The sequence below is a fragment of the Schistocerca nitens genome, chromosome 5 (genome assembly GCF_023898315.1).
Source record: "Schistocerca nitens isolate TAMUIC-IGC-003100 chromosome 5, iqSchNite1.1, whole genome shotgun sequence".
Lineage (NCBI taxonomy): Eukaryota > Metazoa > Arthropoda > Insecta > Orthoptera > Acrididae > Schistocerca > Schistocerca nitens.
In genome coordinates this window covers 506,868,487-506,885,118 of record NC_064618.1, presented here as the reverse complement: position 1 = coordinate 506,885,118, position 16,632 = coordinate 506,868,487, and the positions used below count along the sequence as shown (strand labels likewise).

Below are 16,632 nucleotides of genomic sequence, written 5' to 3'. Positions count from 1 at the left end.
TGGAATGCCCCTATATGTATGCTGAAGATTCTTAAAATGGTCATTGACAGATTTTCCAACAGAAGAAAAGTACTCATTAAAAACATTTGCAATCTGACATTGACATTTCATGATATGCCCTTTATGGTTTATAGTAAAATCACTTATTGATCTGTCCTTACAATCCCTAAAGCTATTTATTACTTTCCACACAGCTAAACCTGTGTTAGAAGAGGTTCTTAACATTGTGGCTACATATTTTGTGTTTTAATTCCATTTGAGCTTCTTGTAGTTTTCTTCTACCATAGCTGGGCCTGTCTCTCTTCCCAACTTTGTGTGTCTTCATGGGAGACAAACCAAGAGCAGTCACTGAAGTATTTAATTGCTCATCCACTGTGGTTGTAGGTGGCTGATACTCTTCATCATTGTCATGTAAATTATCAGAATATTCTTCATTTTTTAGCAGTGTAACACACCTGGAACATAACTTTTGTCCTGGTTTTATGTTAAGTCCCATGCACTGATTCACTTTCAGTACTGATTTTATATCAATTTCTCCGAGGCTATACTTCACTGTCTTCTTATGAATCCGAAATGGATCAAAATAACTTATCCAGAAACACTTTCATATGATTATAACAAACACTAAAGTTTCCTGGAACTGTACTTCTTGTACCCACAGGGTGTATCCCGGATCTCCATAGCAACAAATCTTGGTCCGATTCATCCAGATCATACAGTACAAAGCGAATGCCACATTTTGTTCCATATGTTGTTTTATGACTTTCAGATGCTTGTGCTCTACTAATACTGCAACTTGTTTGAACAAAAGCATCACTAGTACACTCTTATGCCTCCATACTGACTTTCCACAATAGTACTGACCAGTCTGATCTAGGATCTTAAAAACATGAGTAACCTGTAATTGTTGCTTGTTTCCTTTGTTGTTCCTGCCTAACAATGACTCATTTGGTTCCTGAAAACTACCATTGTTTAACTTTCTGTTGCCTAATATTCCCAACAATTGCTGCAGCTTTATCTGAAACAAGCTGTCTGCATCATCACTATTACTTGCTAAATCGTATTATAAAAAACGTAACCAAATACATCTCTGCCAACTTTTATTGTACACAAATGCCTTGCAATAACAAGTTGAAATTTTGCCACATATTATATTATGGTCTACTTATGCAGTGTTTGAAATTTGGCTTGGATATCACTTGTCCCTTTTGTGCTACCACACTTAGAAAATCCATGTTTTTCAGGTAATTTTCAAATTTTTGTATTTTCATGTGCATGTAACACTGTTTGTGTGACTGATATGGGGATGATGAGTTCTGTGTGTGTTTAGGCCACATTAAGCACACCACAAAAAAATTATACCCTTTTTGAGTGAATTATATTTGGCATAGATGGCACCTACAATATTTACCTTTTAACGTATTACATTTTTTAATCACATTTTGGAATTTTTTATTTTCCCTCAGAAATATGTTGTTGGTGTTTTGAATACCACCTTCTTTCACAAGCCATAATTCTGGAACTAATTGGCAGGGGAACTTAAAATTTTTTACATGAGTGTTCCACAGTTGGTAGCATTGGTGTGCTAAATATCAGCCAGATGTGAGACTATCAGCTGGAACATTTTCTCAAATTGGTTGAATTGACATGGAATGACCCTTTTATCTTGTTTAACTGCCTGAGTTTTGTTCCCCATTTTGAGTCATTATTTATATGATTGTGGGAGAAAATCAAACAGTGAAACTCCAGATTGGAACAGCAACAATTAAAGAAAAGATAGATTGTTACCTACCGTAAAATGACATATTAAGTTGCAGAAAGGCACAACTAAAAGACACACATTAACTTTCGGCCACAGCCTGTGTCAAAAAAGTAAACACACACACATTCATTCACACAAGTAAGTACGCCTCACGCACACATGACCACCACCTCCAGCAGCTCATTCTGAACCGAAAGCTAATGTGTAAGGGTCTTTTAGTTGAGCCTGTCTGTAACTTAACATGTTGTCTTTACAGTAAGTAGTAATCTATCTTTTCCTTAGTTATTGTAAGAGAAAAGGCAATCTTGTTATAAAATTTCATCTAGAACATTATTCAAAATCAGTAAGATTTTTAGAAGTGTTTGTACAGCACATCTTATTTGAATTATTGGTATACTACTTACCAATGAATGGCCCAACAAACAGTGTTTTGTATGATTCATTATCTCGTTTGATTGTAATTTGAATAACAATGCCAGATAATGGATCAGTTGAACCAGGAACGGAGACCAATGCAGATTCAACCGTGTGTGAAATTATGTTCCACTCCGTCCCAGTGCTCTGATCAGTGCCCTTTAGAAAAAGAAAAAGAAAAAACTACAGTATTACCCAGTAATGTATTAAACATGCTAAAATGTTATATTACTAAATCATTCTGTTGCAGATATGGAAAATATTCAGAATCTGTACAATAGGAGAAAGAAAGAGTTGCTGAAATGCCAGTTAGTCAGATCAACGTTGTTTAAGGTCATAGATAATTATATTTGTACAGCTGTCAAGCTCTTCTTCCTTCTGTTGTTGTTGTTGTTGATGGGCATATCTTTGAATGAGTTCAAGAATTCAAGTACTTGGGTTCCATACTTAACAAAAATGAAGTGACAAAAGAAGTGCATCAATGATTGATAAATGCCAATTGCATTTTCCAGTATGGAGAGGTGCACAGGCCCCCATTAATATCTGCCCGACAGATTAATGACAAGGTCCAGCTTGCTGGCCAGCCTGGATGTGCTTTTTAGGCAGTTTCCCACATCCCACTAAATGAATACTGGGCTTGTACTCACCTTCTGCATTTGCTAAATGCTTTGCAAACATTTATGAAACTTTCTCACCCTTGCACATAGAATGTACTCTTGAACACAGACAGGTGAGGTGTACTGATTCTGTCCTAGGGTATGTGTAGGAGACTTATGACCTTAGATGTTTAGTCTCCTTAACCCACAATTAGCAGTAGCAGTAGTAGCAAGAGTGAATTATGTTTTGGTTATTGTAGGAGTGTATTAAACAGCAGTAGTCCAGACAATGTAATTTTAAAATCCATTATTAAAGTTAAAATATATAAGTGTGTCAGAAGATGGCATTAACATCTTTTGGCAATAGAAGATCAAAATAACTTTTGGTGTTGCACTAATATGGCTTGCCAGATACATTACATTTGATTTAGTGCTTAATATAAGAAACAAAAACAGTGCTGTTAACTTTGGGAAGAATTGTTGAATTATTCTTGCCTAAAATTGTGTAGGTAGTTTATCAAACAGTCTAAGTAGGAATTGCATCAAAAGGAGCATTCATTTGAGAGAACTGTTAAATCAGAATGGAGACAAAATTGTTGGTAAGAACTTTCCTTCAGGAGGCGAAATTCCAGCAGTTTTGATACACACACTTGAAAGTAGAAAGAAAAATTCCTAATCAGAACTGTGTCTTCCCTTGTCTTCACAATACTTTAGTCCCTCTAAAACTGATGTCTGAGTAACCAACCCCTCCTTTCCAATTTCCAACGTATACCCCAAGGAGAGAACTAACAGTTTCTGGGATAGGTGTTTTCTTTATATTGTCTCTTTAAGCAGTACGTGGAGTTTCACATTCTGAAGGTAAAGCATCCCTTTTCTTTGTAATTTTTCAATGTAAATCATTATCTCAAAGTGTCTGTAGGTATGTCATTTCAAAGAAATATATTTCACTTAAAAACGGTGTTTACTAGTGTTGGTATTTTTCACACCAAAATAATCAGATATAATGCACTTCTTTGCAAAGGTGAAACAATTGTGGAATGCAATGTTTGGTTCATAATTTCCTCTCTTCCAGAGTCACAGAGTTTCTCTACATGTTTTTTTTTCATTGTTGATTGTTAGGAACCATTTTAGATTAACTAGATTTCTGTGATGATATGACTATTTTCACTAGCACTGTATAAAAAGTAAAGAGTAAAGGAGGCCATTTATTGAATAGCACAAGTGAAGAGTCATCGCCAGGTACACACAAATGAGGTAGAAAATTTGCTAGTTTTCAGAATAAAGCCTTTGCCGAGCTAGAGTATACACATAGGTGTGCATGCCGCCTCGCCCCCTCCCCCCCCCCTCTCCACACACACACAGAGTAGAGAAGGGGTTGAGTCAGATGGGGAGGAGAGGGGGAGAGAAAGAAAGAGAGACAGGAGTTAGGGAGAAAGGTTGTGCCTGGGTAGCTAGCAGCTCGGAGGAAGGCAGTAGATTTGCTGGCTAGGAATGTGGGAGGAAGTGGTTGCAGATGTAAGGCATGTGAACCATCATTACCAGAACTGGTGAGGTGTGGCACACACTGAAGGTGACATAGGGGTGTGGATTTGGAGGGTGTGATAGAACAGAGGAAGGGGAAACTGTTGGTGAAAAGTGTGGGGACAGTGGGCTATTGGAGGTTGAAACCAGGACTGTTATGGGAGCATGTGTTGCAAGGATAACTCCTGTCTGCATAGTTCACAAAGGCTGGTGTTGGAGGAAAGGATCCAGATAGCATGGGTTGTGAAGCAGACTTTGAATTCGGCATATTCTGCTCAGTTCCATGTTGTGCCACTAGGTGGTCAACTTTGTTCTTGCCCACAGTTTGACAATGGCCATTTATTCTGGTGGACAGCTGGTTGGTTGTCACACCAATATAATTAAAAAGCTGTGCAGTGATTGCAACAAGATTGGATGGTGACATGTCTGCTTTCACAGGTGAACATGCCTCTGATGGGATAAGGTAAGCTTGTGCCAGGGCTGGAGTAGTGCTGGGTGGGTGGATTGAGCAGGTCTCGCATCAGGGTCTTCCATAAGGGTTGGGTGTGACAGCAGCATAAGGACGGACAAGGATGTTGTATACGTTGAGTGGATGGCAGAATACCATTTTAGGAGGGGTGGGAAGGATCTTGTGTAGGATTTCCCTAATTTCCAGGCATGATGATAGATAATCAAAGCTTGATGAAGAATATGTTTCAGTTGTTCCAGTCTAGGGTGATACTGGGTGCCAGGGGAAATGCTCCATTGTAGCTGATTCTTGAGGATGGTGGGAGGATTAGGGGTTTGTGAGGATATGGTATGGGAAATATGTTTGCAGATTAGGTTTTGGGGTGGGAGGGGGTGGTTATGCCTGTCTGTGATGAGACCTTCAGCACCCGGGGCAAGGGAATTCTTGTCACTGCAGATAAGCTGTCCAAGATGGCCAGGCTGTATGGGAGTGATTTTTTCAGTGTGGAAAGGGCGAGTTAGTTAGTTAGTTAGTTAGTTACGTGTTCCATTGATCAATAGCACGGAAAAACCGTTATGATGTGGAACGTGTCAAATGCACAAGAAATGCACACAGGAAACAAGTTCTTTTTTTTTTTACGTTATAGTGTTATACCTAAATATTTCTATTATCTATCCCATTCCCTTAAATGGCACAAAATGCATATATTATATCTCCAGATTTGGGCAACGGCCTTGCCGCAGTGGATGCACTGGTTTCCGTGGGATCACTGAAGTTAAGCACTGTCGGGCGTGGTCGGCACTTGGATGGGTGACCATCCAGGCCGCCATGCGCTGTTGCTATTTTTCGGGGTGCACTCAGCCTCGTGATGCCAATTGAGGAGCTACTCGACCGATTAGTAGCAGCTTCGATCAAGAATATCATCGTAACAACCGGGACAGTGGTGTGCTATCCGCATCCTCCACTGAGGATGACACAGCCGGATGGTCCCGGTAGGCCACTCGTGGCCTGAAGACGGAGTGCTTATATCTCCAGATTTATTTACTCATATTCAAGAATTTATCTATGGTATACAAGGAATTGTCAAGGAGGTATGATTTCAATTTTTTTTGAAACTATTACTGCTGTCTGTCAGACATTTTATTTCATCTGGTAATTTCTCAAAAAGTTTTATAGCAGCATATTTTACCCCTTTCTGTGCCAAAGATAGGTTAAGTAAAGGATAGTGTAGGCCTTTCTTTTTTCTGGTATTGTAATCATGAGTGTCGCTGTTGATTTTAAACTGGTCCATGTTGTTGAGAAAAAGTTTCATTACTGAGTAAATGTACTGTGAAGCAGTTGTAAGAATTCCTAACCTTTTAAACAGATGCCTACAAGATGTGCAACTATGAACCCCACACATTATTCGAACTACTTTCTTTTGAGCAGTGAATACCTTTTGCCTGTGTTGAGTTGTCCCAGAATATTATTCCGTATCACATCAGAGAGTGGAAATATGCAAAGTATGTTAGCTTACTAATTTCTACATGCTCAAAATTGGCAATTATTCTGATTGCAAAAGTTGCTGAACCTAGTCGCTTTAGGAGATCCAAAATATGGATTTTCCAATTAAGATTCTCATCTATATGTACACCCAAAACTTAGTATTCTCTACCCTGGCTACTGACTTCTTTTGATGTGTTATGTTTATTGAAGGAATTATACTTTTTGCAGCAGAAAATTGGATGTACTGTGTTTTTTCAAAGTTCAGAGCAAGCCCATTCGCAGAAAACCAATTAATAACTTTTCCAAAGACCTTATTTGTATCATTTTCTATCGGACTTTCTTTTACTGGATTAATAATTATGCTTGTATCATCAGCAAACAGTGTCAGTTCAGCATATTGTTTCACATAAGAAGGGAGGTCATTCACATATATCAGGAACAGGAGGGGGCCCATGATTGAACCTTGTGGAACACTTAATGTAATTTCACCCCATTTAGATGAAGTGGCAGACTCCTTTGAATCACTTGAAGCATATAAAGAGACTTTTTGATTCCTGTTCTGTAGATATGATGTAAACCACTCATATGCTGTTCCATTTATACCATAGAATTGTAATTTCTCTAACAGAATGTCATGGTTCACACAGTCAGATGCTTTGGATAAGTCAGAATATTCCTACTGGTGACATTTTACTATTTAAAGACTCTATTATGTGGACAGTGAAATTGTATATTTATGTCTCAGTGGAACAGCATTTCTGAAACCCGAACTGTGATTTACTAAGTATCCCATTACTGTTGAGATGGCTAACCACTCTTGAGTACATTACTTTCTCAAAGATTTTTGAAAATGCTGTAAGCAAGGATACTGGCCGGTAATTATTGACATCTGTGGTTTCCCCCTTTTTGTAGAGAGGCCTGACAATGGAATATTTTAACCTGTTTGAAAAAATACCCTGAGTCAGTGATGCATTACATATGTGACTCAAAACATCAGCTATAATTGCTCCACATTGTTTTAATAACTTGTTAGAGATGTCATCTACTCAAACAGAAAATTTATTTTTCAAAGATTTAATAATTTTCCTTATTTCAGAAGAGGTTGTTAGATGAAACTTAATCTGACTAAAATTTTTCAAAACTGACTCTTCCATGTACTGCCTGGCTTTTTCTTTTGAACTATTCTCACCAATTTTTTCTCCTACACATAAGAAGTGATAGTTAAATACATTGGTTACCTGTGTACTGTTGGTTAAGATTGTCTCATTCTCTTTAACAGTAATACTACCTACCCCAGTGGTTACTTTTCCTGTCTCCCTTCTAACAACATTCCATATTGATTTGATTCTATTGCTGGAGTTGTTAATTTCTTCTCTAACATACATATTTCTTGATTTCCTTACAACTTTTCTTAGTATGTTACAATAATTTTTATAGTGTAAAACTCTAGATCTTTACTAGTTCTTGCTGTCTCATACAGTTTTCTTTTTCTTTCAGAAGACACTTTAATACCTGTAGTAATCCTATGTTTCTTTGAAAAGTTTGTGGTGTTACATTTAGTAATTTTCTTTGGAAAACAATGTTCAAATAGGGATATAAATTTATCAAGAAATATGCTGTGTTTATCATCAGCATTTGGCTCATTATGTACACCTTCCCAGTTTATATTTCCTAAACTTTCTCTGAAGTGATCTATAGATACTGGCTTGAGCACCCTCACACTTTTACTTAATGGTTTCTGAAGTGTACACCCTGTTAGGTTTTGTAAGTCAATCAGTTGTACATCATGGTCAGATAATCCATTTACCACTGGGAAAGCATGTGTTTGTTCTACATCCTCTTGCTGTACAAATACATTATCTATTAGAGTACTACTTTCCTGAGCTATACGTGTAGGGAAATTGGTCACTGATTCTAAGTTATATGTTGTTAACAACACTTCTAGTTCACTTTTCCTGTCAGAATTGCTTAGAAAGCTAACATTGAAATCCCCACAGATTAATAACTTCTTTTTTTGTGTGTGACAGACAGCATAATAGGGAGTCAAACTTTTTTATGAATAGCTCCCAATCTCATAGTGGAGATCTGTACACTGTTGCTAATATCAACACAACATTATCTAGCTGAAGTTCACATGCACAAACCTCAAAGTGCTAATCAACACTAAATTTGCTTACTTCAACAGTTCTGTATTTATACCCTTGTTTTATGAAAATGGCAACTCCTCCTTTATCCATACTAGATCTACAAGTGTAAGATGCTAAATTATACCCATTCATACTGACATTTTCCATCCCCACAGTTACATGGTGCTCAGACAGACAAAGTATATCAATCTCATTCTTATTTTTGAGATCATGTAAACACATTATTAGCTCATCTACTTTATTTTTTATTCCCCTGATATTTTGGTGAAGTAAGTTGATACTACCCTTAGCTTTATCCCTATTTGCTGTGCATGAAGTTTCTTTTCTTCTATTTTCCTTGGTTGTTGTCTGCCTGGAATTTGGCTTTAACCTAAAAAAACCTGTCTGCCTGGTCCCAATAACCACAGGGATCACCCCTTGTGTGACTGTGGCCCTCCTTACAGAACCTGCTAATAGAGAAGCTAACTTATCTTCCCCCTTCCTATTAAGGTGCAGGCCATTTGTAGTGTAACCCCACCTACCAATAGCATCAACTGGAACAACACTCATGTGAGACTTTGCCGGTGTCTGGAGCATCCCGTTCAGCTTAGTGTTAACACACCTTACAGCAGTGTTTACCCAGGGCTGATCATGACAGCTGTCGAAATGCAGGTACTGCTGGTGGTTACCAGATGAAGCCAATGGGAGAGAAGGTGTTACGCTTTTGGAGGAATGAAGATAGGACGTGTTGGCCCTGAGTCCATATTAAGTAGATATTAGCAATGAACCTGAACCATCAAGGTGTTTGACATTTTGAGAGGCTAGGAGGGTTTCCTCTAGATGGCCCTCAAAAAGGCTGCCATAGGAGGGTGACATGTGGATGACTATGGCTGTGCCATGGATTGGTTTTTATATCTCCTCCTCAAAGGAGTAGTAGTTGTGCGTCAGGATATGGTAAGGTGTATGAGCATGAGATGTGGAGTCTGAAGAAATTTGAGAGAGGAAATGATCTGTAGCTGCATGGTGAGGGTCATAAGGGATGTTGGTTTATGTGAAGGTGGCATCTACAGTGATGAGTAGGGATCTTGGCAGTAAAGGAGTGGGGATGGTGGACAGCCAGTAAAGGATATGCTTAGTGACTTTCATGTGAGGGGATAGGCTTCGGGCAATTGGCTGGATGTGTTGGTCAATAAGAGCAAAAATCTTTCAATAAGAGCACAATAACCTGCTACAATGGGACATGTAGAATTATTGGGTGTGTAAATTTTTGAGGAGCAAGTAGAAGGTGGTTGTGTGGGCTGTTGGGGTGAGGATGGAGATGGACTCAGGGTAAAGATTCTGGTATATGCTTAAGGATTATGGTAGGGATTGGAGACATGTTGGACATCTGGGATGGTATCTCTATGGCAGAGCTAGTAAGTGGAGGAGTCACATAGTTGGCAGGAGCATTCTGTCAGGTAGTCACTGTGATTTATAGTGACAGTGGTGTAGGTTTTGTTTGCAGGGTTGATGATTAGATCAGGATCTGTTTTGAGGGTGCGAATGGCTGACCTTACTTCTGTTGAGAGATTGGTGTTCTCAGGAAGGGACATGGGGAGGATGGTGGGACCAAGTTAGCAGGAGGTGTTTAGAGGGGTTGGGGTTCATGGTTGGATAGTGGCCTGAATTGGGAGAAACAAGGTTCAGTGTTGGGATTAGATTGGCTTTGGTTGGAGGGATTGGTAGCAAAGAAGTGTTTCCACTGTAGGTATTGAGAGAATGAGAGTGGGTCTTTGACAAACCCAACATGGTTACACTTGTGTGTTGGCTGAAAGTGAGGACTTTGGATAGAATTGAAACTTGGTAGGATTTGATTCTGGATTTTGTGGAGTGCTTGAAGGGAGTTTTGGAGGATGTGGCAAATGGAAAAGGTCAGCTAGGCAGGGTCTGGCTGCTGTGAGGGGTCGATGAGGGGTCTCAGTGCCACTCTGTGGAGGACAGGTGTTGATAGGCAGTTGTACTCCAGGTTCGGAGTAGGCTGTTAACAGGTTTGACAATTTATGGAGGTGTTGCCTGGAATGACCTTCCAGGTGTTGGAGAGCAATTGGTTTCAATTTTGGAGATGTGATGTATGTAGTTAGGATTGCACAGTAACAATATCTTGCAGAGGGGGCAGAGGTGGTTGTTGGTTACCTGTGATGCGGAGAGGAGATGTTTCCACGTACCATGTTTGTGAGGGATAGGGTCTGGCAGAATCTGAAAAAATGGTCATTGTAGAAGATGGTGAGGGATCAATTCAAGGGAATGTTTGTAGTCAACTATCAAGTCTGCTGTAATCACTGCACAGCTTTTTTTATGTAAGTTTGACAACCAACCAGAATGATGGTCACTGCCAAACTGTAGGCAAGAACAAAGTTCAGTACCCCCTGGCACAACATGCAGCAGAGTACAACATGCTCAAGTTTAATGGTTGCATCAGAACCTGGGCCATCTGGATCCTCCCTCCAGAACCAGCTTTACTGAACTATGTAGAACAGAGTTGTCCTTGCAACACATATTTTTCTCTTGTAACACTTGTGGCCTGAGTAACAACCCACTGTCCCCACACTCTCCATCCAATAGTTCCTCCTTCCTTTGTCATACCACCCCTCCCAATCCACATCACTTTCATTGTGTGCTGCACCTCATCAGCTCCAGTACCTGTTTATCACATGCCCAGCCTGTGCTGCATTCCCAGCCAACGAACCTGCTGCATACCTTTGGCTTGCTAACTACCCATCCTCAACTCCTCTTCCTGCCTTCACCTCTGTGCCCCTCTATGCAGCCCACCCAACATAACTCTGACCTCATCTTAACCTACCTGCCAAAATGTCCCGGCATTTCCTAAATTATTCACATTCTCTTAGAACTTTATCTGTTTGATATGCTAGCCATTGTGTTGTGTTTGAATTGCAAATAGTATAATAAAAAAATAATACTCCTCATTGACTGATGTATGAAATGAAAGCAGATTTTTGGTTGCACTATTTTCATAAATCATCATCTATGTGGTATTACGCATACATATTTGTAACAAAACAGCCAGTTGTAAAGGAAAGAGACACTTTATTCAGTCACAAACACACAACTGCGGATCCACAAGTGGGGCTAAGATCGAGTCACATTCTTGTTGACAGCTGAAATTAGCTTGACAGGAGCACATGGAGGGCGAGTTTTCCACTATATTCCACAGAAGGTGACTGTGTGAAGGGAAAATACCTGTCTGTTGGGCAGCACAATGGCTGCTCATTTCTCATGGCCACTTTTCGCATCCAGTGCAGAATTAAAGCTTACCCAAAAATTAATAAATACTGAACCATATGAAAACCCAGTAGGCTCTTTCGAAGCGAAAAGATGGACACCACATGTGAAGATGTGCCTTCAGTATCCACATTAGATTATAAGTTATTGTAAGTTAAATATTATAAACAATTCCTGAACTGTAGAAGTTAATATCTTGGCAGTGCATTATGCGACTGCAACAAACGAGGGATTTATGGATACATCTCACAGAACTGTAGGAATAGATTTACTGAAAAGTGGATTTCACACAATTAAAAACAGATTTTCTTACTAAATAAATTGAGAAACTTGAAATATATAGGAAATTATTTAATGTGTAATTTAAATTTTTTGTTAAAATTTACACTTATAAATCCAAAAATGGAGGAAAATCGTAGAAATTATTGTTTATAAATAAACTGTGGCAGATAAAAGAGAACTAATAAGAGCTTAATAGTTCTCAGAAAATTTCCATGCAATTTGATGTATCATATGTGTATAAATTAAGAATTTCAGCACTTTTGATGTTCAATAATTATTTGACTTCAGTGGTGTTTGAATGAGGTTTCCTGGGTGAACAGGCTTTTTGTGGGGAGTCTATGTTCGGACACTTTTGGAAGCGGTGAGACTGTGTTTCAAGAAAGTTTTACCTGATGAGCAGTGAAATAGCCACTAGTTTGTGCATGTGACTTATTCAGCGTTCCTACTTTCGAACATAGAAATCTTTCGGCATCTGATGGACTTGTTATTTATCGGGTGGCGCATGATACGAGCCATGCTTAGAAGGTTTCAGTGTGTAGCCATTGTGGAATTTATACTTTTTGATACTGTGGAACTTTAATGGTTTTCTAAAGATAAGTCATACAATTAATAATGGTTTATTAACCATTTACAAGATTTTAAGAAACTTTGTCAGGTTCTGAAATTAATTTTTTGTGAACTGTGGCTTTCAATTTTTTCTACATTATTATTGGAAATAAACTCGAATTTGTGATACTTTAAAAAATATGTGAGGGCGTACGTGATTTTTGTGTAGCAAATTCTGCCTGCATTTGTATTAAATACTTTCGTGGAACATTGGGTAAATTGATCGGTTTGCTGGAAATCTTGAGAAGGTCTTCCCAGAGGAAGAACTGGAGAGCGTGTACAGGACAAAGAAATTGAAGTGACTCAACAGGACATAAAAAGTGATTTTAATAACCTGAAGAAATATAAGGTGCCAGGAAAAGACAGGATAATAGCAGAGGTGTTGAATGCAGGAGGTGAAACACTTCAGAAAGAAATGTAGTGTCTCATAAGTGAAGTTTGGAGAAAGGAGAAGACACCAAAAGAGTGGATGTCAACTACTGTTATCCCACTGCCCAAGAAGAACAGTAAAAGGAGTTGTAGCAACAAAAGAGGTATGTCTTCACCACGAGTATTGTACAAAGTGCTAATAATTCTTGAAAAGCTAAGGTCTTTTCGTGGACATATTGTTGGAGAAAATCAGGCAGGTCTTTAGGCAAGATCAATTGTGAGTCAAATTTTCACCATGAGACAAATTGGGAGAAGTGCTGGGAATTCAACCATTTGTAGATTCCTCAGAGGCTTGTTATAATATTCACAAATTAAGTATGTGCAACATCCTGATGTGCTTGGCATACCAAGGAGATTAATTAACATGGCAAAGGTGTGTACAATGGAGACAAAAGGCAAGCTGCAATACCAGGAGGAGATGTCCAATGAATTCAGCATCAGAACACATTTAAGACAAGTTGAAGCCATTCTGTTTGCTTTTTATAATTTAATCATGGAAGAAAGTAGTTCAGAAAATGGAAAGAGAAGGCAGGAAGGTGAAGCTGAATGCAACATCACAGTTAGTGGAATATGTAAGCAGCATTGCAGCTATAGCGATGTCAGAGGGAGAGATAGAAACTTTAGGGCGCTTAGCAGAGACTGCCATTAAGACTGGACTGTGATTAAATGAATTGAGAGAAGTGTTAGGGAAGCCACTAACAATGTCCCATTAAAGGTAGGAATGTGGAACATAACTAGAGGGGAAAATTTTAAATGCCATACTACCCTCAACAGGCATAACTTAAAACAAGAATTTGTAAGGACAACCTGGGTCTCTGTGATGATTGTATGAGATATGTGGCTAATGTTTACTAATATAGAGTGCATCAAATGGTTTATAACCACAAGAGTTTGGTTCACAAAAAGGCAAAGTTCCAAAACTTAACAAATGGCACATTCCACAAGCCTCTTGTCCTGAAAACTGTTTCAGCTTCATAGGAAACATTCTACTTGACAAAAGGCATCGACTATACCCTAATACTGTGTTGACTGGTGTAGATGAATAACCACATATGAGTAAGTTAATGATGCCATTTCTTCTCAGCTATTTGCTCTGACTGGTTACTGAACCTTCAATACTTGACCCTTTACCATACTGTTATTTATCAGAGGTTAGATAACAACTTTGTAACTTGGATAAGGAAAAACATTTTTCTTTGACCAACAGTCTTCAGATTACTTTCTCAACAATAATATAGGTGTGCATAAATTACATTGATCACCAATTTACAACTACTCGATTTGATTTCTAAGGCTGTTTTCTTCCACTCTGCTATCATTTGTTTAAAACAAAGTGATCTGAAACTTTTCAGCATGACATGTTGATTTTGCAAGATCTCCTTGTAACAAAAGTGCCCATCTCACACTCACTTACAAACTGATAAGTTTCTTAACAATAACAATACAATCTATTCAGCATTCGATAATCAATATAATCTCTGAAGTAACAGTTTCAGAGTGCCATGCAAATTATTTTTCTGAACATGACAGGTAAGAATATGGAAGTTTACAATTTATAAATTAAAGTTTTGAGCTTAACAGCATTTTTAAAATTTAAAACATTTTACGTTTGTTGTTATATATGAGGAACAAATGTTACAATTTTTTTTTATCATCATTAGATTGCTTATGAATTATGTAATATTGTGTGCCAGAACAGAATGTTTTTATCTATTTTGTATGAAGACACAGAACTCATCTAGAGAATAAAATTGATTTTCTGTTAATTTTTTTTATGGTTTGTCTTTTAATCTTGGTAGTAGGAATGGCTGTGAGGTTTTTAAGAAGAGTATGGGCCAGCTTCAGCATGGCATGAACTGCATTGTTTTCATATAATGCTGTTCTGCACCTATTTACATGGTGTTTTGATTTTTGTCTAGTATTATGCTGGTGTACTTCATATTTTAAGAGTGTATTAAGTGTTTTCACAAGAAATGCTACTTGTGATGTACAGGGTGATTATAATTAAAGTTAAACTTTCAAACTGCTGTAGAAATAACACCACTGGTCAGAATGATGTCAAATTGCAACGGAATATTATCGGAAAAGGGGGAAAACATATGGCAGAAGAAAAATAAATAGTTATAAAATGTAGCAATAGATGGCACTGTAAGCATCATAATTTAATAGCGGTTGACTACAAATGACGAATAAATCATACAACAATGCCTAAGGTGTAAGTTTGACGTTAAACAAACTGTACTATTCAGTGTGCATGGGCGTACAGGCGTGAACTGTTAGTTACATAAGCCCATCTACCATGGCAAGGTCATAATACATCGGGTGCAAAAAATTGGTTTTTAATTGTCCTGAAGCCAAAAACGGCATAAAAAGCATCAATCAAAATCAAATCAGATTATTAATTTCTGTGTGACTGGTGCAAAACATGTTAAATATGCTGTCCACCGTTTTCTCCAACAAGTTGAAATCAAGAAATAGCATGTTCCACAACTGATTGAAGTGTTTCCAGGGTCATGTTCAGAATGTGTGGTGCAGTGCATGCCTTCAGTGCAGCTAAGTTTTCAATCGGAACACTGAACACAACATATTTCCGATAGCCCCACAGCCTGAAGTTACACGGATTAAGATCAGGTGATCGGGATGGCCAGGCTGTAGGAATATGACGGCTGATAATTCTAACATTTCTGAAATGGTGCTTCAGCAGCTGCTTAACTGGATTTGCAATGTGCGGAGGTGCGCCATCTTGCATAAAATGATGTGGTTGCGCAAAAGACACTCATAGCGCTTACCAGTGATGATACAGGTAACAGGACCGGAAGCACCTGTCTCTTCGAAAAAAATATGGCCCTTTGATAAATGATGCCACAGTCCCACACCACACAGTGACCTTTTCAGGATGAAGTGGTACTGGTTGATTTGTGTGCGGATTTTCCATTGCCCATATTCGACAGTTTTGTGTATTGACATATCCTGTCAGATGGAGGTGATCTTCATCTGTTCAAAATCTTCCACGGCCAATCATTGTCCACTTCCATGCGAGCAAGAAATTCTAAAGCAAAGGTCTCTCTTGCTGGTAGGTCAACAGGAAGCAGCTTGTCCACATGGGTAATTTTGAATGGATAGCAAAGAAGGATGTTTCGTAGGATTTTACGCACCATGCTCACTGGTATGTCCACTGTTTGGGAAATTCTCCATGCACTACACATTTGCACACCACCACTCATCTCCTCCTGCATTGCTGTGGCCACAGCTTCCATTGACGTCAAATCAATTCGTTTCCTCCCTCTACCAGATTGCACATGAAAAGAACCCATCTTTTCGAATTTCCGAATCATTTTCTCCAGACCCACAGCAGTCATCCGACCAACGTCTTTCTTCAAACCCTTCAGTGTCCGGAACTTTTGCAGAGCAATGTGTGCACAGTCATCATTCTTGGCATAGTCCGTATCAATTCAAGCAGGCTAGGAAAATATCTTACCTTTGTAGTCTCGGAGGTTATTGAATTTAGCATATATTAAAATTAAGGACTAAATAAGGAACACATATTTTTTTGTTTTCTCCAAAAAAATTTCTGCTCCAAGGTACAGCCCACTGAAGATAACACTGCGCATGCAATTTTGAAGAAGTGAATTTTGGAAAAAAATTAAATTTTTTTTTCTAAAGATAATTGCTTTAAGATTACAA

General features: G+C 38.5%; 2 protein-coding genes across 6 annotated transcripts in view; one reads left to right on the top strand and one right to left on the bottom strand.

The window, feature by feature from the left end:
- The window catches only part of LOC126260832 (vesicle transport protein USE1), a 135,301-nt gene that overhangs the window by 28,789 nt on the left and 89,880 nt on the right, over window positions 1-16,632 (top strand). The window contains exon 1 of one of the 4 annotated variants that reach the window (XM_049958227.1): window positions 5,486-5,832. The exons of the other annotated variants lie outside the window; for them this stretch is intronic. The gene's annotated coding sequence lies outside the window, so the exon portion shown is untranslated. Of the gene's footprint in view, window positions 1-5,485; window positions 5,833-16,632 lie in introns of those variants that run through there. 4 annotated transcript variants of the gene reach the window in all.
- The window catches only part of LOC126260830 (neuronal acetylcholine receptor subunit alpha-10-like), a 63,417-nt gene that overhangs the window by 10,860 nt on the left and 35,925 nt on the right, over window positions 1-16,632 (bottom strand). For both annotated transcript variants that reach the window (XM_049958219.1, XM_049958220.1), the window contains exon 7: window positions 2,167-2,335. In XM_049958219.1, coding sequence (XP_049814176.1) covers window positions 2,167-2,335 — 169 coding nt within the window. The remainder of the gene's footprint in view (window positions 1-2,166; window positions 2,336-16,632) is intronic.